A 25109-nucleotide genomic window follows, 5' to 3' on the forward strand; every position below is an offset into this window, starting at 1 on the left:
TAAAATGGACCAGCCATCCGGACAGTTGGCACGTTGGTTGGACACGCTGCAGGAATTTTCCTTCCAAATTCAACATCGGAAGGGAGTGCGCCATGCGAACGCTGACGCACTTTCCAGATTACCGCGGCGCGCCCCTTGTAAATGTGCGTCGGGGACGCACAGGTGTTCGCCGATTCTAAACCCCCCTCAGCCGCTTACGTTGGCCGTCGAGAAGTCGGATACTCCGATGGAACCGGGACCGACTGACGGGGTTCTGAATCTGCCGCGGTCTGTCTGGATTCGGGAACAGATGATGGATGAGTCGTTGTTGTCCTTGCGGAAGCGGTCTACGAGGGACAATGGGAGTCCGAGTACGGCTGTGGGGCCGCAAACCGCTCTCCGAGATGGTCTACTTATGTGGCGGGAGGGGTTCCAGGAACGCTGGCGTCTGGTGGTACCAACGTCCTTGCGATTCGAGTTGATTAGAACTCTCCATTGTGACACACTCTTACATTTAGGGGTGCAGAAGACTTTGTTGACGTTGCAACGTCATTATTTTTGGCACGGCATGGTGACAGATGTCGTAGGGCACGTGCGCGCGTGCCCTGAGTGCGCCCGACGTAAGCCGCCTAAACGTCCTTACGTGCTGCCTCTCCAGTCGATTCAGGTGTCTCGAGTCAATGAATTGGTGGCACTGGACATATTGGGACCCTTCCCACCATCGGCGAGGGGTAATAAATATTTGCTGGTTGGGGTTGAGTACCTCTCCCGTTGGCCGATGGCCTGGCCGTTGCCCGATCAATCGGCCGTGGCCATTACCGACGCCTTTTTGTTTGGGTACATTATGGACAAGGGGGCGCCTGAGAGACTCCTCACGGACCAGGGCCGAAATTTCTCTTCTAAATTATTGGCGGAAGTGTGCGCGGGCCTTGGGACTAAGAAAGTACGGACATCCCCATACCATCCGCAGACGGATGGTATGGTTGAACGGCTGAACAGGACATTGTCTGCCATGCTTTGCCATACTGTGAGTGAACAACAATCAGATTGGGATCTGCACATCCCCGGAGTGCTTTCGGCGTACAGGATGACGCCTCATGCTGCTACAGGGTATTCGCCGTTTTACCTTATGTATGGTCGGGAAAACGTGCCGCCGGTGGATGTGCAATTGGGAACTGGGTTGAAGGGACCTCGTAAACCACTCCCTGAATACATTCAGGACACGGTCCGACGGGTCACGGAGGCGCGGGAGAATGCCCGCGTGGCTACGGCCAAAGCCCAGGCCCGGAACGAGCGGTATGCTCGACGGTCCGAGGGGGAGTGCCCCTGGAAGGTTGGGGACCTGGCCTGGCTCCATTGTCCACAGGTACGGCCGGGAACCTCTCCTAAATTGCACAAGCCTTGGCATGGTCCCGTACGCCTCATTGAGGTTCCCAACCCACAGTCGGCACGCGTTCAGATTGGATCTCGTCGCTGGTTTGTTCATACGTCGCGTTTGAAACCATTTGTTGCTCCCCTACATGATGCGTCATCTCCCAATGTTGCCTTGCCGGGGTCTGTTGCTGCTGACTCTCCCCTGGCTGCGTCCATTGATCTTGCTAGAGCGCCTGTTGTACCTGTTCCAGACAGGCCGGCCGTGACACCGCGGGGGACGCGGGGCCCTGCTCGGAGGACGCCTGCCAGGTCTGCGGGACCTTCGAGCCCTGCAGCCCTTCCGACCCCGCTGCAGGCACATTCGCGGGACACGGCCAAGACTAATTCTTCAGGGACACGGGACGTTGGTGGACTTCCAACCGCAACAGGAGAATTACCCCCTGTCGTTCCTCGAGTTCCATCGCGTTCCCGTTCTGCGAGTGGGCCGCCGACCGTCCGGGATGGGCCGGCGACCCGCACACGTTCCAAATCGCTTACGTTTCGTTGATTGTATGTTGTGTTATTGTTCTTGTTCTTACCGCTGTATTTATTGCATGCTTCTCGTACGTTCGTTGATGTTACTTGTGTTGTTGTTCTTGTTGTTATATTGCATGCTTAGTGTCCTTTAGGGGGGAAGGTCGGTTCGCCGCATTACGGTTTGGTATTGTTCAGCCGAGGTCGGCTGGGATTTTCTCTATGGGGGAGGGTGGTGTAATGCGGGCGTAAGCGACCTTCCGGATGTGACGTCACGGGGGGGTGGAGTCATGTGACGTGGGAGGAAGGTTCGGGTCCTTAAGGGGGTAAACCGGAAGGAGAAGTCAGTCGGGTTGTGAATGGAAAAGAGTGAGGCCACGCGGGCGAACGAGAGGAGGGGGGCACCGTCGGCCATCGGGAGCCAACCCCGGGGAGTAGGGAGCTACTGGGTGGTGTGAAGCTGCAGAGAAGTACAGCCAGTAAGGCTGTGTGTTAGAGGCAGCGGTGTGGCTGCCAGGAGTTGCAGGAGCAACGAGGAGGGAGACAGCACGAGGCTGTCAGAGCTGCGGAGTGACCGAGAGAGAGAAGAGCTGCAGCAAGTACAGCCAGGGGGGCTGTGTGAGAATAACAGCAGCGGAGCTGCTGTGGTGCTACGGGAGCGACAAGGAACAGCAGCGGGGCTGCTGATGGTGACTGGAGCGACATCGGAGCCAGCACTGTGGGGACTGAACAAATAGGAGACAGCCGTGTGGGAAATATAGTACGAACCAAATAAAGGACACTGAGCCAGACATCGTGGTCAAGTCTTTTATTACATATGTATTATTCTACCCACCCTAATGTATATCACACTGCTATACATTCACTATACAATTACGATACTATATATTACTTCGTACATTGTATTAAGCATATAAATGTTATACTATTTGTTACTATACACTGTACCATTGCCCGTCGTGTGAAAGATACTAAGAGGCAGCAACGAAATATGACAATAGGAGAGTACCAGAGCAAAGAATCCATTCTCGAACACATCAATTCCATACACCCAGCCATCAGATTCACCATGGAAGTCGAAAAAGATGGCAAGCTACCCTTTTTGGATGTCCTAATTAAAAGGAGACCTGATGGTTCAATGAGCCACTCTGTCTACAGGAAAGCCACCCATACGGATGCTTACCTAAAACCGGATTCCCACCACCATCCATCCCAGAAGAATTCCCTCATCAAGACTCTATACCATAGAGCCCAATGCATTTCCGACCAGGAACACACTGCCAGTGAACTCAAACACGTACGCCAAGCTCTTAAGGCTAATGGTTACTCCGACGACACAATCCGCAAAGCCATCACTCCAACCATCAAGAAGGATCCTGTTGAGGAGCCTTTCAAGACCATCACCTTACCCTACATTGCTGGGGTCACAAAAAAGATCTCCAAAATCCTGATTAAACACAAGATCCAGGTCCGATTCAACACAGTACATAAAATCCGTGATCTGGTCCCGTCTGTAAAAGATGTGGTTCCAGACATACAGTACCCTGGCGTCTACAAACTAAGTTGCCTCTGTGGTAGCAGTTACATTGGAGAAACCAAACGACATGTCTCGGACCGCATCCGTGAACATAAAGCAGACCTGAAACACGGTAGGACAAACACCTCAGCCGTGGCAGATCACTGTTACAATTCAGTGGGCTCACATGACATTGACTTCTCCAAGACAGAGGTTCTCTGCAAGCCATCTGGCTATCATGAGAGATTCGTTCATGAGGCGATCCACATATACAAACACAGAGACAATTTCAACCGAGAAGATGGATTCTGGCTTAGCAATCATTGGAAGGACGTAATAAACCATTTCGGATCTTAACTGATTGTGTTCACGTTTACGGTGACTCTCAGACCGCGTTCCACTCACTGGCATTGTATTCTCCGCAGGGAATGGATTCTTTGCTCTGCTACTCTCCCATTGTCATATTTCGTTGCTGCCTCTTAGTATCTTTCACACGACGGGTAATGGTACAGTGTATAATAACAAATAGTATAACATTTATATGCTTAATACAATGTATGAAGTAATATATAGTATCGTAATTGTATAGTGAATGTATAGCAGTGTGATATACATTAGGGTGGGTAGAATAATACATAGTGTAATATAAGAATGTATAAGGTATAGGGTGGTGTATAGTAATACAGTATGTAATTAAATGTTGGGTTTGTCTATGGCAGCATATAGTACGGGGAAGACCTGTTTGATGTAACGGAAAAAAGTTTAGCTGGAAGCATATTATATTTTTTGCGACATAGAATTGTAATGTATTACTTACTGTTAGTAGCTCAGCTTATTGGAGAGTATATTTAGTATACTGATGATACTATGAAGTTTATACTTTAGTTTTTTACGTGGTTGTCTGGTTGCTGCAGCTGCATACTATTCAAATTCCTTCCCTTTGTTGGTGCTGCCCCTGCCCCTGCCCCCTCCCTTTGATGCTTCTAATCCTGCATAATGCGTGGGCATAATATGACTTTGAAAACCCCCCGCCCACCTCCCACACATTTCACAATTAGCACTATTCGCATTCTTGCATTTCCCATAAATATGCTAAATTCCTTTTCAAATGCAAATTCTTTTGTCAAGGCTCTCTTCCTCCTCCCTCACAGCTTAAATAGACACTCCAAGCCTAAGACGTGTCATTTAGACTCTGTCTTATCGACAGACATGTTCTTCACCTGAGGACGGCTGCTTGCGTTGTAGCCGAAACGTCGTGATAATTATTTTATTGTGTTTTATTTTTATTATTTTATTACTTCCCTTCTACGTGACTTTACCGAAAGAACCAAGAAGATAGTTGTTGTCAAACACAAGTTGTTGTTGTCAAACACAAGTTGTCGTTGTCAAACACAAGTTGTTGTCAAACACAAGTTGTCTTCAAATCCAAGTTGTTGTTGTCAAACACAAGTTGTCGTCTAACACAAGTTGTTGTCAAACACAAGTTGTTGTCAATCAAAAGTTGTTGTCAAACACAAGTTGTTGTTGTCTAACACAAGTTGTTGTTGTCAACAACAAGTCGTTGTCAAAGACAAGTCGTTGTCAAACACAAGTCGTTGTCAAACACAAGTTGTTGTTGTCAAACACAAGTTGTCGTTGTTAAACACAAGTTGTCGTTGTTAAACACAAGTTGTTGTCAAACACAAGTTGTTGTCAACACAAGTTGTTGTCAACACAAGTTGTTGTTGTCAAACACAAGTTGTTGTCAAACACAAGTTGTTGTCAACACAAGTTGTTGTCAAACACAAGTTGTTGTTGTGAAACACAAGTTGTTGTCAACACAAGTTGTTGTGAAACACAAGTTGTTGTTGTCAAACACAAGTTGTTGTTGTCTCACACAAGTTGTCGTCAAACACAAGTTGTCATCTAATACAAGTTTGTTGTCGAACACAAGTTGTTGTCAAACACAAGTTGTCGTCTAACACAAGTTGTTGTCAAACACAGTTGTTGTTGTCAAACACAAGTTGTTGTCAATCAAAAGTTGTTGTCAAACACAAGTTGTTGTTGTCTAACACAAGTTGTTGTTGTCAAAGACAAGTCGTTGTCAAAGACAAGTCGTTGTCAAACACAAGTCATTGTCAAACACAAGTCGTTGTCAAACACAAGTTGTTGTTGTTAAACACAAGTTGTTGTCAAACACAAGTTGTCGTTGTTAAACACAAGTTGTTGTCAAACACAAGTTGTTGTCAACACAAGTTGTTGTCAACACAAGTTGTTGTCAAACACAAGTTGTTGTTGTCAAACACAAGTTGTTGTTGTCTCACACAAGTTGTCGTCAAACACAAGTTGTCATCTAACACAAGTTTGTTGTCGAACACAAGTTTGTTGTCGAACACAAGTTGTTGTCAAACACAAGTTGTTGTCAAATACAAGTTGTTGTTGTCAAATACAAGTTGTTGTCAAACACAAGTTGTTGTCAACACAAGTTGTTGTTGTCGAACACAAGTTTGTTGTCGAACACAAGTCGTTGTCAAACACAAGTTGTCGTCTAACACAAGTTGTTGTCAAACACAGGTTGTTGAACAAGAGCATAGTAGGCACATCACCCCATGCAGAGTCTTCGATTTTGGAGTGGTGAGTGCAGTACAGTAAATACTGTCATGTTTTACAGGATATTTATTTGTTTTTTTGTATATTTATTTAAGCGATTTTCATATCGTTAACTATTTAAAATATTAAATATATACAGAGCACCTATAAACGTAATCTTATTCAAGAATGTGCAAAAATAAGCTATTTTAAATAATGACACGATTATCTGTGTTTTTGAAAATCCAGTACCCCCTTCCCTCCGAAGCCGCTGGATAATTTAATTGATCTACTTTATTACCTTAATATAGTTTCAAACAATATCATAGGTTAGAGTAGGTAATGTGACAATTGTAATTGTATTGTTATTTAATAGTGGTTAAAAGTTCTGCAATAAGTGTGGTTAATATCTTAATTGATGAGTGCATAAAAATAAAGTTATAACAGAAGTTAAAATACAACATTATTCTGCCATCTCTGTGTTTTGTATCCGCATGTGTGTGTATATATTTGTTTAGATTTACTTATATAAGTGTGTGTGCATCAGGACATTACTCACTCTAACGTCTCCAAACTCCCTTCTCTCCCCAACATCCCGTCCGCTAGAAGTCGGAGGCCGCTTTCTCCGATCTCGTTGCGACTCATCCTAAATAAACCCGGGTGGACAGGAGAAGAGACAGCGCTGACTCACTGAGCCCACGGGAACCGTGGGGTCAAACACGCGGTGAGTTAGGGACACTCACAATGGCGGTGCACATGACCAGAGCACACACGTTCACAAACAAAGCTGCTCATTGTTTAATGCTTCTGTGTTATACATTTTATGTATACATTTTATGTATAACAGGTGACATTCACAAATATCAGTTTACTCACAATCATCCATTCAATTATACTGCACTGTACCTTTATAATATGAAAAGTGTTTGCGTTAATATAAACACAAAGTTGCAACAGAGGATCACACAAGTGAAGTACATTTTAATCGAAGAACATAGGGAGATATATATTATTGGTTCTTTCAGTAAATTTCGATTTAAAGCTTTCGTGACTGCAGGGATTCATCTTGTTGGTTTTTTCGGGAAAGTCACGTAGAAGGGAAGTAATAAAATAATACAAAATAAAACATAATAAAATAATTCTCACGACGTTTCGGACACAACACAAGCAGCCATCCTCAGGTAAAGACCAGGTCTGTCGAGGCGACAGCGTCTAAAAGAAAACACCACCACGCTTGGAGCGTCTATTTAAGCTGGGTCGGAAGGGGGGGAAAAAGTGCGCATTGGCAAAATAATCTGCATATCAAGAGGAATTTAGCATATTATGGGAAATGCAAGAATGTGATTAGTGCTATTTGTGAAATGCTAATCCTGCATAATGCCCATGCATTATGCAGGATTAGCAGCATCAAAGGGAGGGGATAGGGGTAGCATTAATAAAGAGAAGGAATGTTAATAGTATGTAGCTGCAGTAACTAAACAACAACGTAAAAAGCTAAAGTATAAACTACATAGGGAGGGGATAGGGGTAGCATTAATAAAGGGAAGGAATGTTAATAGTATGAAGCTGCAGTAACTAAACAACAACGTTAAAAGCTAAAGTATAAACTACATAGGGAGGGGATAGGGGTAGCATTAATAAAGGGAAGGAATGTTAATAGTATGTAGCTGCAGTAACTAAACAACAACGTATAAAGCTAAAGTATAAACTACATAGTATTAAATTGTATACTGTATTACTATACACTACCCTATGTCATAGAATAATACATTGTGTAATATTAAACTATGTATTAGTATACCTACCCAACTGTATACCACACTGCTGTATATTCACTATACAATTTCGATACTATAGATTACCTTATACATTGTATTAAACATTACACTTTAATACTATTTATTATTATACAATTTGCTATACACTATACCATTGACCGTCGTGTGAAAGGTACTAAGAGGAAGCAACGAAATATGTCAATGGGAGAGTGGTGATAGGAAGCTTGCAGCGGAGCAAAGAATCCATTCCCTGCGGAGAATACAAGATATATAGTCAATGTCAGTGAGTGGAACGCGGTCTGAAAGTCACCGTAAACGTGGACACAATCAGTTAAGATCCGAAATGGTTTATTACGTCCTTCCAATGATTGCTAAGCCGGAATCCATCTTCTCGGTTGAAATTGTCTCTGTGTTTGTATATATGGATCGCCTCATGAAAGAATCTCTCATGGTAGCCAGATGGCTTGCAGAGAACCTCTGTCTTGGAGAAGTCAATATCATGTGAGCCCACTGAATTGTAACAGTGATCTGCCACGGCTGAGGTGTTAGTCCTACCGTGTTTCAAGTCTGCTTTATGTTCACGGATGCGGTCCGAGACATGTCGTTTGGTTTCTCCAATGTAACTGCTATCACAGAGGCAACTTAGTTTGTAGACGCCAGGGTACTCTATGTCTGGAACCACATCTTTTACAGACGGGACCAGATCACGGATTTTATGTACTGTGCTGAATCGGACCTGGATCTTGTGTTTAATCAGGATTTTGGAGATCTTTTTGTGACCCCAGCAATGTAGGGTAAGGTGATGGTCTTGAGAGGCTCCTCAACAGGATCCTTCTTGATAGTTGGAGTGTATCTACATAAAGAAGATACACCTCTTCGTCCCATTGTCTCTATGATCAACTCCCCCACATACAAACTGGCTCGTTTTTTGTCTGAAATGCTACTGCCTTTCACTGGAAAAACCACCTCTGCGGTACTAAACTCTACTGACCTGGTATCGACAATCAAGGGGATTTCCCTGTCCCCAGACGACCTGCTTGTCAGTTTTGATGTGGTTTCCTTATTCACCAAAGTTCCTGTACCTGACACCATCGCAATCATTGAAGACTTGGTTCATCAAGGACTGAATGCTGGGGTACCCCCCCTGGTGAGACACTGCTTAACCACAAAAAAGATCTCCAAAATCCTGATTAAACACAAGATCCAGGTCCGATTCAACACAGTACATAAAATCCGTGATCTGGTCCCGTCTGTAAAAGATGTGGTTCCAGACATACAGTACCCTGGCGTCTACAAACTAAGTTGCCTCTGTGGTAGCAGCATCCGTGAACATAAAGCAGACTTGAAACACGGTAGGACTAACACTTCAGCCGTGGCAGATCACTGTTACAATTCAGTGGGCTCACATGATATTGACTTCTCCAAGACAGAGGTTCTCTGCAAGCCATCTGGCTACCATGAGAGATTCTTTCATGAGGCGATCCACATATACAAACACAGAGACAATTTCAACCGAGAAGATGGATTCCGGCTTAGCAATCATTGGAAGGACGTAATAAACCATTTCGGATCTTAACTGATTGTGTCCACGTTTACGGTGACTTTCAGACCGCGTTCCACTTACTGACATTGACTATATATCTTGTATTCTCCGCAGGGAATGGATTCTTTGCTCCGCTGCAAGCTTCCTATCACCACTCTCCAATTGACATATTTCGTTGCTTCCTCTTAGTACCTTTCACACGACGGTCAATGGTATAGTGCAGGGGTCTGCAACCTTTAAGACATAAAGAGCCACTTGGACCCGTTTCCGAAGGAAAAAATAAACTGGGAGCCGCAAAACCATTGCAACTATTAAAACAAATATAACACTGCATATATTGTTTCTTACCTTATTGCTATATACAGGATCATGCAGTCAGCTGTCAATCTGAATAAAAAAAGGACTTTTTCACTTAACAATGTAAAATATATTTTTGCAAATTAATAGCTAAATTACCTGGTTAATGGGATTTTTGCTCCTGAACCTCAGTGCACAGTGTCTGCACATCAGGGCTGTAAGACGTCACCTTCATTTTCACACAGCCTTGCAAGCTGTCATCTGTGAGGCGTGATCGATGTTTGTTTTTAATATAGTTCATGTTGGAGAAGACCTGCTCACATACATATGTGGAGCTGAAGATCGACAGGACTCCAAATGCATACTTTTTCATGTTTATATAAGTGTTGGGGATGGCATTCCATGTTTCGAATACAAGTTTGTCCTGTTTGGGAAGGTTTTCAATATCACTCCATTTATGATTCTGAGCCAGAATGGCCTTCTGACGGGCAACATCCTCAAGAGTAGCGGTCAAGCATTTGAACTTGGACACCCATATATCTTTGTCGGCTATATCGGCCAGTTCCATCTCAAGATCAGGTTGACTTACACCTGCAAATGCAGTCATATTCAATAGGGATGGATCGATCGCCAAGGGAGTGACAGGGAAGGATAATGTCGTTTTTTCCTCTCTGAACTCACAGAATCGTTTCCCAAACGAACTTTGCATTGTGGTGATTGCAGACTTGAAATATTCCAAATTTATCGTATCATGACTTTGTTTGAACTCTCTCAAAGAGGGAAAGTGAGACAGTGTACCTCTCTGTAAATCTTTGACAAACACTGTCAACTTGCGCTCGAATGCCAAAACCTCCTCCAGCATGTGCAGGGCTGTGCCTCCTTTCCCCTGAAGGGTTGTATTTAGCGTGTTTAGATGTGCTGTCATGTCTACCATAAAATGTAATTTTTCCAGCCACTCTGGCTGTTCCAGCTCAGCAAAGGTGAGCTCTTTGCTGCCCAGGAAGGTTTTTACTTCTTCCAAACATGTGACAAAGCAACCGCAACGTTATTGCCTGTCACCGGGCGGGCAGTGTGGAGCGGAGCGGCGACCTGTCAGCAGCGGCAACGCCAGAGCAGGTGTCACAGTGCGCCTCCTCCTCTCGCTAGCATCCGCCCCGGAGCCGCGGTCAAGGTTCAAAAGAGCCGCATGCGGCTCCGGAGCCGCAGGTTGCCGACCCCTGGTATAGTGTATAGCAAATTGTATAATAATAAATAGTATTAAAGTGTAATGTTTAATACAATGTATAAGGTAATATATAGTATCGAAATTGTATAGTGAATATACAGCAGGGTGGTATACAGTTGGGTGGGTAGAATAATACGTAGTGTAATATTCCACTATGTATTATTCTAAGACATAGGGTAGTGTATAGTAATACAGTATACAATTTAATACTATGTAATTTATACTTTAGCTTTTTACGTTGTTGTTTAGTTACTGCAGCTACATACTATTTACATTCCTTCCCTTTATTAATGCTACCCCTATCCCCTCCCTTTGATGCTGCTAATCCTGCATAATGCATGGGCATTATGCAGGATTAGCATTTCACAAATAGCACTAATTGCATTCTTGCATTTCCCATAAATATGCTAAATTCCTCTTGATATGCAGATTCTTTTGCCAATGCGCATTTCCCCCCCCTTCCAACCCAGCTTAAATAGACGCTCCAAGCGTGGTGGTGTTTTCTTTTAGACGCTGTTGCCTCGACAGACCTGGTCTTCACCTGAGGACGGCTGCTTGTGTTGTGGCCGAAACGTCGTGAGAATTATTTTATTATGTTTATTTTTTTATTACTTCCCTTCTACGTGACTTTACCGAAAGAACCAAGAAGATCTTTCAGTAAAGTCACGTAGAAGGGAAATAATAAAATAATACAAATATAAAACAATAAAAATTCTCGATTTAAAGCTTTCCTGACTGCAGGGATTCATCTTCTTTGTTCTTTCGGTAAAGTCACGTAGAATGAAAATAATAAAATAATAAAAATAAAACAATACAAAATAATTCTCACGACGTTTCGGCCACAACACAAGCAGCCGTCTTCAGGTGGAGAATCTTAACTGATTGTGTTCACGTTTACGGTGACTTTCAGACCGCAGTCCACTCACTGACATTGACTATATATCTTGTATTCTCCGCAGGGAATGTATTCTTTGCTCCGCTGCAAGCTTCCTACCACCACTCTCTCATTGACATATTTCGTTGCTTCCTCTTAGTACCTTTCACGCGACGGTCAATGGTATAGTTTATAGCATATTGTATAATAATAAATAGTATTAAAGTGTAATGTTTAATACAATGTATAAGGTAATATATAGTAACGTAATTTTATAGTGAATATATAGCAGTGTGGTATACAGTTGGGTGGGTATAATAATACATAGTGTAATATTACAATGTATAGTCTATAAGCATATTAATTGCTGCGGCGCCATATTATTAACATTCCTTCCCTTTATTAATTCTAACCTTACTGCCTCCCTTTGATACTGCTAATCCTGCACAATGCATGGGCATAATGACTTTAAACCCCTCGCCAAACCTCCTACGCATTTCACAAGTAGTACTAATCGATATCTGCATTTCCCATAAATATGCTAAATTCCTCTTGATATGCAAATTATTTTGTCAAGACGCTCTTCGCCCCTCCATCCCAGCATAAATAGTCGCTCCAAGCCTGGGGCGTGCCATTCAGACTCTGCCTTCTCGACAGACCTGTTCTCCACCTGAAGACGGCTGCTCGCGTTGTGGCCGAAACGTCGTGAGAATTATTTTATTATGTTTTATTTTTATTATTTAATTATTTTCCTTCTACGTGCCTTTACCGAAAGAACCAAGAATAAAAAAAAAATTCTCACGACGTTTCGACTGCAACACAAGAAATCATCATCAGGTGTGAAATCCACAGCAAGAAAATTTGAAAAAAGTGTCGGATTTTCCTAACATCAGCACCACAGACAGCGATTTGGCAGTTGGCCAGATTGACGAGTCCATCTATGTTCGGAAAAAAGGAGGGGGAGCAGAAAATGGAATGCGGTTTGAAAGTCATCATAAGCGTAAACACAATCAATTAAGACCCGAAATAGTTTATCAAATCCTTCCAATGATTGCTAAGCCAGAATCTATCTTCTCGGTTGAAATTGTCTCTGTGTTTGTATTTGTGAATAGCCTCATGAACGGACCTCTCATGGTAGCCAGATGGCTTGCAGAGAACCTCTGTCTTGGAGAAATCAATGTCATGTGAGCCCACTGAATTATAACAGTGATCTGCCACAGCCGAGATGTTAGTCCTACCGTGTTTTAGGTCTGCTTTGTGCTCACGGATGCGGTCAGAGACATGTCGTTTGGTTTCTCCAATGTAACTACTACCACAGAGGCAACTCAGTTTGTAAACGCCAGGGTACTGTATGTCCGGAATCACATCTTTTACAGACGGAACCAGATCACGGATTTTATGTAATGTGTTGAATCGCCACTTTTTAAAAATGTTCTTGCTGTGGATTTCACACCTGATGATGATTGCTTGTGTTGCAGTCGAAACGTCGTGATAATTTGTTTTATATTTGTATTATTTTATTATTTCCCTTCTACGTGACTTTACCAAAAGAACCAAGAATATGAATCCCTGCAGTCACGAAAGCTTTAAATCAAAATTTTACATGGGGAGATGTTTAAAATTAATGTATCTGCTAACAATATGGTGTGAATATGAACATTGCTTTAGCCTACGTGTTAAATCATACAAATGTGTTGAGGTTACAGTAAAACATTTTGAAAATGGACTCGATTAAGCAGGCATTTTGGTGAAGCCAGCATCCCGTAAATGTTTAAATATAATATAAGCATTTTATGGTTATTAAGTGTTGGAAATGTGAGATGTCTCAAGATATTTCTTCCCTGCCCTCTACTGCCCACAAAGTTTTCCTGTAACCCATAGCACCTACTAATACATGGTGGTCTCCCATCCAGGCTCTATCCAAGCTAAATTCTGATTCAGTTTGGTGCATGCTGCGTGATTTTTCTGTAGACAAAGATCCTGCTCAGCCTTGCCATGTAGAGACAGCAAGATTGATGGGTTCACATTTAAATGTTTACTTCACGACGCGTTGCACCAACAATTAGCACAGTTCGTGCACAGAGCACATGTGAGAAACGAACAGCAGAGCTTACGTGAGACTCTTCAAACCTGTGTTGGCCTTCAGGATGACACTGAGAGAGGAACCCGACTTGTCTGTCAGTGAACACCGATACAGCCTACAGGGAGAGAAGAGACGGTTAGTGGGGGCAGAGAAGATGGGTGGAGAGTCTGGGCAGAGAGTGGAGGATGGTGAGGGATGGTGGAGGTAGCAGGTGCAGGATGGCGCCAGCAAGTCTGGAGATGGGAGCGATAACGACGGAAGCCACGGGCGCGAGGCGTCGGTGGGGACGCCGCTTAATTAATTTGTATATAATGGGTTCCAGAGACACTTGTAGAGGTAACTTCTTTATTAAAATGCAACACTCCAACAGTCCTGATACTCTGTTACAGCCTAGGTACACAGCCTAGGAACACAGCCTACTCTAGCTACACTCTGGGGTCCTCCGGCTACAATTACCCTAGGGGAGGCTACCTGACCCGACCCAGCCAAGGTGTGGGTCTGGACTCTGGCTTCCTCGGAACTTGCCCTTACAAGGACGTAGAGCCGGGAGTCCCAGAGTCCCACCACTGGCCCGCACAGCGTCCCGGCCCTTACAAGGACAAGCGGGACGAGGGGGTCCAGGGTCCTAAGCTGGCTGGCTGGCTGGTCTTGGGTCTTGAGCTGCGACTGGCCCCAATCAGCCAGGGAGCGGCCCTTTTATGCCTCTTCCCCATCGAGGGGTGGAGTTGTTTGTGCCCCCAGATATCCCCTGGCGCTGAGGGCTTAGCTGTCTAGGGTCCTAGAGCCCCCAGCAGCCCCTCCCCTCTTGGGCTGGCACAGTGGCCCCTCCTATGGCACTACAGGTAATTAATGAGGACGGGGATATATACGGGAGCGTGAGAGAGGGACGGAGAGTTGTTGCTGGGAGCCTTGATGGAGATGGTAGGGGAGAAGCAGTGGAGCAGAAACAAGAAGAAGATATGAGAGATAGAACAGACTAGCAGTGGAACAGGAACGAGAGAAGATGAGTGAGTGAGGCAGAGCAGAGAGAGACGGAGACGGCCGGAGGGAGACAGGAGACGGCCGGAGAGAGACAGGAGACGGCCGGAGAGAGAGACAGAGGGAGCGGAGCGAGCGAGGCAAGCGGAGCGCAGAGAAACACGCTGAAATCACGGGTGTTGAATGTAAAGAGTTTTGTAATAAAAGTGACGACGGAAAAAAAAGCTGTCTGCGTAAAGTTCAGCACTACACATATATATGTGCATGCACGTGGGAAGTAGTGGTGCAGTGGTTAGCACAGTGAACTACAAACCTGGTTCGATTGCCGCTCACGGCGAACTTCATTGATGAATATCTAAAACGGCCGTGGGCCTCATTTAGGTCGACTCAGCCTAAAATTAGTATCTGGTGTAGTAAGTAAACATCAGTTGGCTGAGTGTGGTGCTGGCCTCCCAACCCCTCATGTGCCGTTCTGGCCTTCATTAGGTGTCCCCTAACAGTATATGACCCAAAAGTCCGCTTAAGGCTCTCTGTAGAATCTCTGTGGATGTATATATAGATCAAATAATCATGATTTATCTTCGATATTGCATCATCCTATAAGAGGTCACATGTGAAAGCGTTTAATTTAACATCTCATCACAATATAATTGAAAGGACACCCCCAGTGGCAACTGTCTGAGCAGAAAGTAACTCAGCACCTGGCCTGCATATCGGCATTTCCACTACAACTCTTCCCATATCCTCTCATTCCTAATTTCCTCTGAACATCCCCCCATTTCCGCGTCAAATAATATTTACAGTACATTTTACACTACATACAACAACTTAAACAATTAAAATACTACACGTATATACATTTTTCATGACTAATAACTCGTCATAGAAAAAGTAAATTTGCAGTGCGATCCGGCAAAAATTGCGTGCAATTCGGCGTTTGCCAGAGCACCGATCTGAAGGCTGCATCAGTCCGACGATTGTCAAACACAAGTTGTTGTTTTCAAACACAAGTTGTTGTCAAACACAAGTTGATGTCAAACACAAGTTGTTGTCAAACACAAGTTGATGTCAAACACAAGTTGTTGTCAAAGACAAGATGTTGTCAAACACAAGTTGTTGAACAAGAGCGTAGTACACACATCACCCCATGCAGAGTCTTCGATATTGGAGTGGTGAGTGCGGTACAGTAAATAGTCACTGTTTACAGCAGGATATTTATTTTGTCTTTGTATATTTAGTTAAGCGATTTTTATAATGTAAACTATTTAAAACAGTCAATATATATATACAGAACACCTACAAACATAATCTTATTCTAGATTTGAAGCTTTCGTGACTGCAATGATTCATATCCTTAGGTTTTTTCGGTAAAGTCACGTAGGTAAAAACATTAAAAAGTAAAATAAAATAAAAATCACGACGTTTCGGAGGCAACACAAGCTTCCGTCTTCAGGTGGTACCGTCACAGCCACGACAGCTGTATCAAGTAAAAGAGAGATTTCAGGAGTTACCACTGCGTTTATATAATGGTTGGAGAAGGTGGTGGGGCATGGGCCGCATCTTTATTATTAATATGGTAAGGTGAGGCTTGAGACTAAGAATAGACTGCATAACAAAGGCTGAGCCTAATGGAGAGGTGCGGTTTGTGACTCAACCTGTAACAGGAAGACCACCACTAAACATGGTAAAACAGTAATGGTTGTCTGTCAAATAAGATTGGCAAATAAGTGTAGTTAAATCTTTTTTGCATGGTTAATTACATCTTTCCAATGATTACTCAGTTTGTAACCGTCATCACGGTTGGAATTATGTCTGTGTTTGTATATTTGTATGGCTTCGTGTACAAACTTTTGATGGTAGCCAGGAGGTTTGCAGAGAACCTTGGTCTCGGAAAATACAATTTCATGAGAGCCCACCGAGTTGTAGCAATGATCGGCAACGGCCGAAGAATCAGTTCTGCCGTGTTTCAGATCTGAGAGGAGGCCTGACGGATCCTTGGGACATTCTGTCTACAGGAAAGCCACCCACACAGATTCCTACTTGAAACCGGATTCCCACCACCACCCATCTCAAAAGAATTCTCTCATCAAAACGCTATACCACAGAGCCCATAGCAAGTCAGATCTGAAACACGGCAGAACTGATTCTTCGGCCGTTGCCGATCATTGCTACAACTCGGTGGGCTCTCATGAAATTGTATTTTCCGAGACCAAGGTTCTCTATGGAAGCTTGTGTTGCCTACGAAACGTCGTGATTTTTATTTTATTTTACTTTTTAATGTTTTTACCTACGTGACTTTACCGAAAAAACCTAAGGATATAATCTTATTCAAGGATGTGCAAAAACAAGCTGTTTTAAATAATGCGATTATCTGGTGGTTTTTGAAAATCCAGTATCCCCTTCCCTCCGAAGCTGCTGGATAATCGATGATCTACTGTATTAACATGATATAGTTTGAAACAATATCAAAGGTTATAGTAGAAATATAATCAAATATAATTTTCTATCTACGTGACTTTACGAAAAGACCTAAAGAGTATGAATTCCTGCAGTCACGAAAGCTTTAAGTCAAGATTTAATTGTATTGTTATTTAATAGTGGTTAAAAGTGCTGTAATAGGTGTGGCTAATAACTTAATTGATGAGTGCATAAAAATGTAGTTATAAACGACGTTAAAATACAATAGCATGCTATACTGAGTATCTTTGTGTTTTGTGTCTGTGTGTATATATTTGTTTAGGTGTACTTATGTCGGACTCGTACCGACACGACAGCTTCTTGTTTTTCCTCGTTTTTTTATTGATCATATAGTTCACGGTCTTTCCATTAACACCGCTCCATGTTCCGTCGTACTCTCCAACCCACAACTCTCCATCAATATCACTCGATATCCCTTCGCTCGCTCCGCTGGCCTCGCTCTCTCTCTCTCTCCAGCTCGGGCGCTCTCCGTTAAATTCGTCGTCTCACTCCATCGTAACTCTCCATCGTCTCTCTCTCTCTCTCTGACGCTTCCGTTGCTCTGCTGCTACCCTACGCTGTACTCTCTTCCTATCCACTGCTACCCTATACTGTACCTTCTCTATCCACTGCTACCCTATACTATACTCTATCCGCTGCTCCGTCTCTCCATCCGTTCATCTCTCGTCCCGGGCACCAACTCCCGTTTAACTCCACGCTCTCCCACTTTATCCCCGAACCAATTACCCCTGATTAATTGGGTCATCCCCCTGCGACGCCACTCGCCCCCAGCCCCCGGTGTCACGTGGGGTTGTTGTTCCAGCCACACTGGCGCCAATTCCAGACATCAATATCTCTCGTCCAATCACCGCCCTGCGTCCTCAGTTACCCCAAGCCACCTGCAGCCCCCTTAACTATCACCCCACCTTAATTAGTATCACAACAACAGTTAGCCGATCAACGCCCTGTGTCCTCGTTTGCCCACACTGTCCGCCACGTGCACGCGTACCGACCCCGCGCGTGACGCGTGTTTCTCAAGGACATTACTCACACTAACGTCTCCAAACTTCCTTCTCTCCCCAACATCCCGTCCGCGAAAAGTTGGAGGCCGCTGTCTCCGATCTCGTTGCGACCCATCCTAAACCCGGGTGGACGGGAGAAGGGACAGCGCTGACTCATTGAGCCCACGGGAACCGTGGAGTCAAACACGCGGTGAGTTAGGGACACTCACAATGGCGTTGCACATGACCACAGCACACAGGTTCATGAGTAAAGCTGCTCATTGTTTCATAGATAACACAGAAGCATATGATTTTTGTGGCATTCACAAATATCAGTTTACCCACAATAATCCATCCATTCATACTGCACTGTACCTTTATAATCTGAAAGTGTTTGTGTTTATAAGGGTGTTGTTTTGCAAGACCTCGTCTACAAAAAAGACAAAGATCTTCCATATAGCCTTAACATACTCTAGGGGCAAGTGCTATTAGTGAACACCTATGAAGGCCGGAATGGCACACAAGGGGGTGGGTGGCCTGCACTATGCCTGACCGCATTTGTCTCCCCAGTGGCAATATTTACACATCGCACTAGGTACTAATTTGAGGCTGAGTCGACCTAGGGGAGGCCCAAGTCCGGTTCAGATAATCGTCACTGGTGTTGGCTGTGAGCGGGAATCGAACCCGGGATGCTGGGTTCATAGCGCAGTGTGCTAACCGCTGCACTATCGCTCATCGTCTACAACAACAACCGCCATTCGCCACTAAGTGGCAGTGACTTCACCACGACGCTTGTGCCAGGCTATGTGCACCTTGAGGCCACGTGAAGTGTCGAACGCCCGCTGGCAGGTCACGGGGCAGACCCAGGTGCCACGGGTCGACTGACTGAGATGACTGGCTGATGCACCACCTGTGCCCCCTACTGTGCCAAATTGCTGTGCTTTAGCCACCCGGTGCTCTGCTCGTTGTTGTGAACGTCGCTCCTCCACCTTCCATTGTTGTTGGTAGGCGACTGCCTCCAACTGCCCAGTAGCGTCCTTCACGAGCCTCCTCCACAGAGACCAATCTTGACACCGCTGGTACCAGTCATCGGCAGGTCCACTCAGCTCCACATCCTCCTGTACCACATCACTCCATCTCTTCTCTAGCCTGTGCCGCGCCCGTTTAGCCCCCTCGATCCAGCCAAACAAAAGCTGTTTGGGCATGCGGTGATTGGGCATGCGGGCTACATGCCCCAACCAACGCAGCCTTGCCTGCCGGAGGAGGTCACCAATGGGACTTTGTCCAGATCTTTCGGGGATTTGTGAGCTCCTCACACAATCCAGCCTGGTTAAACCCAGGATTGATCGTAGGCAGGCCAGCCTAGGGAGGGAATGACTGTGGCCGAGAAGACTCGAAGCTTCGTGCGGAGCGACAGACCAGGTAGCTTCCACACATATTCTTAGGGTTTTTCGGTAAAGTCACGTAGGTAAAACATTAAAATTAATAAAAGTAAAATAAAATAAAAATCACGACGTTTCGGAGGCAACACAAGCTTCCGTCTTCAGGTGGAACCGTCACAGCCACGATAGCTGTATCAAGTAAATGAGAGATTGCAGGAGCTACCACTCCGTTTATATAATGGTTGGAGAGGGGGGGGGAAAGGGCCAAGTAAAGCACACTTTTTATTCATATGGTAAGGTGAGGCTTAAGAGGGTGAGCCTTTGTTATGGAGAGGTACGGTTTGTGACTCAACCTGTGAGAAGGAGACAACCACTAAACATGGTGAACCTGTAATAGTAGTCTGTCAAATAAGATTGGCCAACTAAGTGTAGTTAAATCTTTTTTTGCATGGTTAATCATGGTTAAGCGGTACAAAACCGGTGAAAAGATAATGGCGCTCAACTGATTCAGAGTGAGACCTCTGCTGTTAAACCGGAGCAGGTCATGAGAACACTGCCCAGGTATGGGAATCTCTCGACTCTCTCCACAACTGTCCCATCACCGATTGGGAGTTGTGGGGGTGGAGTACCCGATGGTACAAATTACCCAGGCAGGTGCTTCGTTTTGATGGGGCTGATGGTAAGGCCCCACCTCTTAGTGGCACACTCCAGTTTCAGCAGCAGCGCCTCCAACTTCTCCTCTGAGTGAGCCGCAATTACCAGGTCGTCGGCATACATAACGTGGTTGACCAATAGGGAGCCATCCCTTGACCGCACATGGGCATCGATCAGCCTCCCATTGCATTTGTACCAGATGGAACAGCCACTGAAGGCTTCACGAACTACGTGGTCAAAATAGATGTTAAATAATGTGGAAGCCAGAGGACATCCCTGTCGCACCCCAAGGTGTACAGGGAAAGGCTCTGACTCCCGGCCACGTAGGTTTACCCGGGCCCACTCACCATCATGAAGGTCGTTAATGATCGTTAGCAGAGGGTCAGGGACTCCGAAAGCACGAAGAACAACCCAGAGCCCAGGCCTACTGATTGTATCATAGCCCTTGACCAGGTCAATAAAGCAGAGATGTAAGTCTTTTTGGAATTCCCTACACCTCTGCTGTAGCAGACGGACAGAAAATATGGAATCTGTGCAGGACCGCCCTTTTCTGAAACTGCATTGGGGCTCCGCAAGCCTCTCCTCAGCGTGCCTAGCAAGGCGATGTTGAATAACCCTTGCCAGGACCATTCCCGGCACACTGAGGAGTGAGATGCCCCTGTAGTTGTTATAGTCTGTGCGGTCCCCCTTCTTAAAGAGGGGGACGATCAGGGCATCCTTCCAGTCATGCAGAACCCGTCCAGTGGTCCAGACTGTTGTTATGATGTCATATAGGGCAGTCTGTGCACAAACGCCACCCTCCCTCAGCATTTCGCTTGGAAGATCATCTCTGCCCGGTGCCTTTCCTGGTCTCAGACTCCGGATCGCCATCAGTACTTCTTCAACAGATGGCACCTCAGCCAGCCACTCACAGGGGATGACTTCTTCCAATATTTGAAGCACCGCAGCCTCAGCAGGGTTATCCCCACTTTGTGCCATGATGTTTTCCTGGCTGAGGGATTTCCCCTCCCCCAGGACCTCACAGAAATGCTCAGCAAATCTGCAAAACTGTTCCTGGGGGTCGGAGATTGGATCACCGTTTTTTCCCCTAATGATGGTAATCGGTGTGGCGCAGCAGGTTACTTTTTTGATGGCGTTAATAGTGATTTGTGATCGCGGGCCACTGAGGCAGACTCCATCTCCTCAGCAACCCGCGACCACCACCCATCCTTGCAGCGCCTTCCGGCTCTCCGAACCTCCGAGCGAAGGCTGTGGTAAGCCTCTTCATTCTCTGACGTGGGATGCTGTAGCCTTTGAGAATGGACCTGTCGCTTTGTCTCAACTATCCTGAACACCTCCTGTCAGCCAGGGTCTCTGGGGAGGTCTGGACCGCGTACCCAAAGCAGCCATTGCAGCTGCATGAGTCACAGTCCTAAACCTCGCCCATTTACCCTCGACATCAGACGGAGTGGGGGACGATGCCAACCCCAGCCGCAAGCGATGATGAAATTCTCACTTGCAACTTTCATCAGCTGAGACCAGGCCACTTTAGTTTGGAATGGGGTCCTGGGTGTACATCCACCACCAGAATGGAAGAATGGCAGGCACATCTTACAGATGACTAGTCGATGGTCAGAGGACAGATCAGCTCCACAGTAAGTCCTGGTGATAATTGGTTTTTTACCCTTCTATCTGGCAACAAAACTGACACCTTTTTACAAGGAGTCATGTTTGTATAGACCGCAATACCTGCAGTCATAATACAACAAAAGACATAACTCTGATAATGTGCCCTGTCCTTGAAGTTGATTGGTCCACACCCGAGACAGCTTTCCTTAGAGCCTAGTCTCACATGGGTTGGACCAGATGACGCCAAAAGGCGCACAACTCAAAGACAATGCACCATCAGAGTATGAGAGCTCGGGGTAAGCATTTATACCATTGGAACCTCATTTGCCAATAAAAATATGATAATTGTTTACAAGGTGTCAGTTTTGTTGCCAGATAGAAGGGTAAAAAAAATGTATCATATTTTTACTGGCAAATGAGGTTCCAATGGTGTAAACCCCTTGTGTTTGTTTGCCCTCCCGTAACACCCCTACACAAGTGTAGTGACTGTATGGGGTTACATTGTACTCTGTGCGTGTACAGTTACTAAGTGAGGATTCTTATAGACCAAGATCCGCCGTATAGTCTTAACAGGCTGCTGGGGCAAGTGCTGTTAGGGAGCACCTATGAAGGCCGGCATGGCATATGATGGGGTGGGTGGCCAGCATCATGACCGACCGCTTTTGTCTCCCAAGTCGCACTGTTTTACACACTGCAGCACCTGATACTCATTTGAAGATAAGTTGATATCACACACACACATATGCATGCACAATTTGTGCAGTAGTCAATGCGAGGTGTGCAAGTCTTACAGTAGCTCTTTACATCTGTACAGTCCAGGCTGGAGCCTCTTCATTTCCTCGGTGCCGATGAAACAGCCGAACAGGTTGAGTGTCTCCACAGGTTCTTCTCGATGCATCAAGATCCAGGAGAGAGCAGCGCAGTCTGGCAGGGACAGCTTTGTGCATGACAGGTCTATCACAGTCATGGACTGAGTGGCATCACTCAGAGACTTGTGGTCGTGCAGCTCGTGCACGCAGTGCAGGAGACTGATGAGCCTGTGTTTGTCATCCTTCTGATTCTTCATGCTGCGATTGAGCCACTCGATTATTCCCTTTTGAGAATCTGCAGATGGAGGATCCAAGATACCCTCAAAGAACTTCCATGGAGTGCTTGATGCTAGTCCACAAAAAAACCTCTGAAACACATCAAACCTCCCATCTTTGCTGTCCTCAATAGCCTTGATGACGTCACTCACTGGCCGTGTTGAATGTGACAGATGCACGGCTATTGCTGCAAAGAATTCCTGCATTGTCAAGTGTGAAAATGAATAACAACTCCCTTGTTTAATGCCCTCGCATGTGAACACTTTGTTGATGAATGTACTTCCGAGTTCAGAAGAACTAACAACATACTCTTCAAGATATTTTTGGCTGAACATCTGGGTGTTTTGCTGAACCCCCTTCAGAGCCATATTGGCAAGAGACGTTACGATTTCCTTGGCTCCGTGGCTGCCACGTCCATGGTGTTCTATGAGCCCAAACACGTATTGTGTGAAGAGGTCGGTCATTGATTTGAAGGTAATCTCAGAATGATCAGACCTTTGTAAATGTTCCTTCAGTGTAATGGCTGCTATTTGGCAAAATGAAGGATTCTGGGACAATGTATTCACGGTTTCATTTTCCTGCAGGAGCTTGAGTGCCCTTTCTGCTAGACTCCTATCTTGGTAAAACATTTTAAAGAATTCTATTTTATCTTCGTTGGAAAACCCAGTGATTTCAACAGCTTGATCAACATTCACTCCACTCAACTGCTCCATGGCAATGGGTCTGGTCGTTATCAAGACCGAGGCCTTGGGCAAGAGACTTCCATTCACTATGGCAGCAATGATGGCTTCTATTGTTGCCGTCTTCCGTGGATCAGTGCAAGCATTTGCATAGTGAAGGCACTTTCCAAACTCGTCCAACCCATCCATAACAAAAAGGGTTTTCTCTTGGTTTGCGAAAACCTCATTCGCTTTGTTTCCCAAACATGAGTGCAGTACAGAAAACAACTCTGCGAGTGACACCTCTCCAACATCATTTATCTCCCTGAACTTTATGAGCACAATGTGCTCAAAGTGTCGTGCAAACACTCTCTCACCTGACAGCAGGCTGTGCACAATGAATTTGCTCAACATGGTTTTACCGCTGCCTGGAGTCCCCACTACAATAACCAGTCGGGGTTTTTTTTCTCCAATGGGATCAAATAGCTTATTGTAAGCCATCCCTTCTCTCTGTGCTCTATTCATTAGCTCCTCGTGCTGCTTGCCTCTCGCTAGTAACTCGTGCTCCTTGGTTTCTTTATGGCGGTAGTAGAGAACCAGAATTGGCTTCACCATCCTCTCCAGCAAAAACACTGCAGGTTCTCCAGGTCGTGCGTCGTAGTCTCGTGTTAATGATGTCAGCTTCAGCAAGAATTCTCTGTAATCATCACCTGGGTTATCTAAATAAAACAGACAATTTCACTAACAAATTAGTTTCATTTACACTATAAAAACATTCCTATAGCAGACAAATATGTTTTAAATCAACTGCATGATTTAAAAAAGCATATAGAATTCGTTCACCATGGATAATGCAGCAACATCATGCGCATCACGAATTATTGTGTGGAAGTTTTCCCCGATGTGCATTCTACATATGCAATTTTTTTAAAACACTGTACCTTTGGAACCTCCTTTGCCAGTAGCAAAATATGATAATTGTTTTTTTACCCTTTTATCTGGCAGAAAAACTGACACTTTTTTTTACAAGGAGTCATGTTTGCATTGACCATAATACCTGCGGTCGGAATGCAAGCAAAAAACACAACTCTGATAATGTATGCACTGTCCTTGAAATTGATTGGTCCACACCAGAGACAGCTTTTCTTAGAGCCTAGTCTCACATGGTGTTGGACCAGATAACTTTTTTTAAATGATGAGGGATACAAATTTGATGTTTAATCTGGAGAAAACTGTAACCAACCCGAGTCAGGGTGTGGAGGAGAGAGTAGGTTCAGTTTAATGAGATCAATGCCAATAAAAGACTGAGTGTCATTTAAAATAGCAGTGATAGTCGATAATAAAAATTCGGAAAAAATAATTCGACAAAGGAGGATACATTGTGCTGAGAAGAGCAGATAACCAAGGACGGAGTCATGTGGAACACCATAGAATTGGGGCTTCTGAATGGAAGGCAATTCTTGATTGGAAAAATATGGCTCACTTTTCGAGGGTGAAGCAGAAGCAGTAGGGAAGTGTCTGAGAGATGCCTGCGT

The 25109-nt window shown here is 44.9% G+C and overlaps 1 protein-coding gene across 1 annotated transcript in view; it reads right to left on the reverse strand.

Annotated features, from left to right (window-relative positions):
- Nucleotides 1-25109, reverse strand: part of LOC144953612 (NACHT, LRR and PYD domains-containing protein 3-like) — a 46257-nt gene that overhangs the window by 18350 nt on the left and 2798 nt on the right. The window contains exons 2-5 of the mRNA XM_078884201.1: nucleotides 22622-24293; nucleotides 18237-18323; nucleotides 13782-13865; nucleotides 6510-6596 (exon numbers count right to left, since the gene is read on the reverse strand). Of these exons, the coding sequence (XP_078740327.1) occupies nucleotides 6510-6596; nucleotides 13782-13865; nucleotides 18237-18323; nucleotides 22622-24293 (1930 nt within the window). The remainder of the gene's footprint in view (nucleotides 1-6509; nucleotides 6597-13781; nucleotides 13866-18236; nucleotides 18324-22621; nucleotides 24294-25109) is intronic.

Source organism: Lampetra fluviatilis, chromosome 79, assembly GCF_964198595.1.
Source record: "Lampetra fluviatilis chromosome 79, kcLamFluv1.1, whole genome shotgun sequence".
Classification (NCBI taxonomy): domain Eukaryota; kingdom Metazoa; phylum Chordata; class Hyperoartia; order Petromyzontiformes; family Petromyzontidae; genus Lampetra; species Lampetra fluviatilis.